This window comes from Calidris pugnax, unplaced genomic scaffold, assembly GCF_001431845.1.
Source record: "Calidris pugnax isolate Ruff unplaced genomic scaffold, ASM143184v1 scaffold247, whole genome shotgun sequence".
Lineage (NCBI taxonomy): Eukaryota > Metazoa > Chordata > Aves > Charadriiformes > Scolopacidae > Calidris > Calidris pugnax.
In genome coordinates, this window is record NW_015090980.1 from 1,956,940 (window position 1) to 1,960,279 (window position 3,340).

General features: G+C 62.6%; 1 protein-coding gene across 1 annotated transcript in view; it reads left to right on the forward strand.

Moving 5' to 3' along the window:
- The window catches only part of CAMKV (CaM kinase-like vesicle-associated), a gene marked incomplete at its 3' end in the record, with an annotated part of 6,158 nt that overhangs the window by 1,166 nt on the left and 1,652 nt on the right, over positions 1 to 3,340 (forward strand). The window contains exons 2-3 of the mRNA XM_014953485.1: positions 2,984 to 3,115; positions 3,211 to 3,285. Of these exons, the coding sequence (XP_014808971.1) occupies positions 2,984 to 3,115; positions 3,211 to 3,285 (207 nt within the window). The remainder of the gene's footprint in view (positions 1 to 2,983; positions 3,116 to 3,210; positions 3,286 to 3,340) is intronic.

Below are 3,340 nucleotides of genomic sequence, written 5' to 3' on the forward strand. Positions count from 1 at the left end.
CCCGGCGCTTGGGTCCCCGCCATGCCGGCTCCCGCATCCCGCGCTGCCATCCTGCCCGTGGCCCCCGGCCGCCCGGCCCCGGGTGCCGCCGGCACGGCATGGCGAGGCCGGCACGTCGCATGGCACGGTGTTTTGGGAGCTTTAGCGCCCGGCGATGGGTGCCTCCAGTGTCGTGCCACCATCCCGTCCCGGGGTCCTGCTCAGACCCCTCCACGAGGGCTGGGGTGGCCCAGGGAGCTCTGTCTCCTTCGGAAAATAACATCAGCTGAAACTTCCTCCCGGTAACAGGGTGGGAATGAGGGGGGGGGGAAATCACTTTATGGGACCAGTTTTTTGCTGGGAAGCTTCTGGGGAGAGTCTGGATTTGAAGGATCCCTGGCAGGGAAGCCAGGAGCAAAATATCCTTCCTTAAAAACATCCATGCCAGGGCTGGTGTCCTGCCCGCTGCCGGTGGCAGGATGGCTGGCAGTGCCCAGTCGTGGTGCCCGCCTGCCCGGTGCTGCAGTGGGGCTGCCGGGGCCGGTAGGAGACTGGGAGCTGAGGCTGGTGTAACTCGCTGCACATGTGATGGTGCGCAACGATGTTCCGCCTGGGGAAGCTCCGGCTGCAGAAATGTCACCGGGGCAAAACTGGGCTGAGAAACGGGAAAGGGTCCGTTCGCCTCCGCTTGCCTCCCCAGTGGGTGCTCTGCGCTAGCCCTGGCTATTTAATAAATAATTAATAATCTGCAAAAGAAGGCCAGAGGGGCTGGCTTGCAGCCGCACTGGTGGCCCAAGCCCAGGCAGAGCGACAGGAGGCCACGGGGATGGACACGCATCGGTGGGGCTGGGCTTGCGGCAGCCGGGGAGCACGAGGAGCCACTGCGCTTCGTCAGGTTTTACGTTAATTAGCACAGCTTGGAGGGGGGGGGAATGACACTGATGCAGATCCAGGAGGTCTGGAGGTACCGGGGCGCTCACCCCCTCTCCCTGCCCTGCCAGCACCGGGCCCTGCGATGCCGTTTGGCTGCGTGACGCTGGGAGACAAGAAAGATTATAACCAGCCGTCCGAGGTGACCGACAAATATGACCTGGGCCAGGTCATCAAAACGTGAGTTGGTCCCTCCCTGGTCCCGGGGGTGCCCTGGGGACCCCGAACCCCCTCCGTGCCCCGGGCTGAGGAGCAGCCCGATGCTGCTCATGAGGGTTTTCAGGGTGCCCATCCCCAACTAGGACGGGCAGGGTGGATTTTTGGGGCGGCTGTTCCCTTAGTTAGGTCCCCCTGGTGATATTCACCGCCAGCTCCGAGGCGGGCAGTGAGGTTTTCCCGCTGCTGCTGGCTGCGAACGGGCGGCTCCCCGTATCCCTCCCTCCTCCCCTCCCAGGATCTGCGGGGATTGCAGCAATTCCGCACGATCCCGGCTCCCCCGAGCGCTCCGGGAAGCAGGAGGGCTCTGCTCCGGCAAAGGAAAAGGCAGATGTCATTACTGGTGGCCCAAGCCCAGGCAGAGCGACAGGAGGCCACAGGGATGGACGTGCATCGGTGGGGCTGGGCTTGCGGCAGCCGGGGAGCACGAGGAGCCACTGCGTTTCGTCAGGTTTTACGTTAATTAGCACAGCTTGGAGGAGGGGGGAACGACACTGATGCAGATCCAGGGGGGCTGGAGGTACCGGGGCGCTCACCCCCTCTCCCTGCCCTGCCAGCACCGGGCCCTGCGATGCCGTTTGGCTGCGTGACGCTGGGAGACAAGAAAGATTATAACCAGCCGTCCGAGGTGACCGACAAATATGACCTGGGCCAGGTCATCAAAACGTGAGTTGGTCCCTCCCTGGTCCCGGGGGTGCCCTGGGGACCCCAAACCCCCTCCGTGCCCCGGGCTGAGGAGCAGCCTGATGCTGCCCACGATGGTTTTCAGGGTTCCCATCCCCAACTGGGACGAGCAGGGTGGATTTTTGGGGCGGCTGTTCCCTTAGTTAGATCCCTCTGGTGATATTCACCGCCGGCTCCGAGGCGGGCAGTGAGGTTTTCCCGCTGCTGCTGGCTGCGGACGGGCGGCTCCCCGTATCCCTCCCTCCTCCCCTCCCAGGATCTGCGGGGATTGCAGCAATTCCGCACGATCCCGGCTCCCCCGAGCGCTCCGGGAAGCAGGAGGGCTCTGCTCCGGCAAAGGAAAAGGCAGATGTCATTTTGGGGGGGGGGGTGCAGGGGAGCAGAACGCTGATGCTTCCCCCCAACTTTTATTGTGACCCATTAGGAAGCGCTGGGTGAAACGAAACCCTCAGACCCCATTGAGAGCGATTTGACTCCAAAACACACACCAATATATTATTTTTTTTTCCATTGGCCTCCGAAACACCGGGACTGCTTGGCCGTGGGGACACTGGGTGGCAGTGGGGACCTTTTTTGGGTGCTCTCAGAGCATCCTCTGAGCAGCCTGTCCCAAAACCCACGGGGCCCGGTTCCTGTGGCCGGTGGCCGCGAGGATTGGGGGGGGATTTGGAAAGCCAAAGGCTTTGCCGGAGCGGTGCTGAGAGCCCCCCACTGGGCTCCCCCACGGCTCCTGCCCGGCCGAGGGGCTCGAACACCATTAATAATGGAACAGAAATCTTGCAGCATCCCCGGGCAACCGGTGCCTCTCCCCTTCTTTCTTCCCCACCGCGGCGCTGACATTAATGTTGGGGCGCGCTGCCGTTCCACCTCGGCACGGGCAGCTTTGCAGCGGGTCCTACCCCAGCTGCCACGGGGAGGGGGGCTTCTTAATCAGCAGATTTTCCCCCTTCCCTATAAATTTGCTTGTTCCATGGCAATTCCTTCTCACTGTCCGTTTTTTTCCACACACCCACCCCCCAATTCTGCTCCGGAGAGGTTTATACCTGCAGATTCTCTCCACCTGTGTGGCATCTCCCCCTCTCCGCCGGGATGCTGATGGGCTTGGGGACCACCCGAGTGTCCCACCAAGCTCGGTGGTCCCCTGGGGGGGTGACTGCTGGGGGCCCCCTTGCAGGGAAGAGTTCTGTGAAATCTTCCGGGCCAAGGAGAAGACGACGGGGAAGCTGTACACCTGCAAGAAGTTTCTGAAGCGGGACGGGCGGAAAGTGCGGAAGGCTGCCAAAAACGAGATCATCATCCTCAAAATGTGAGTGCTGGGGCTGGGGAGGGGTTCCCCGCGCTGCCGGGCAAAGCAGGGACCCCCCCCCCTCTCCCCCAACCCATGCCCTCGACTCTCTGTAGGGTGAAGCACCCCAACATCCTGCAGCTGGTGGACGTCTTCATCACCCGCAAGGAGTATTTCATCTTCCTGGAGCTGTAAGTTTTGGGAGGGTGCAGGGGGGGCTGGCTGGGGTTGCCCCCGCTGCTGGGG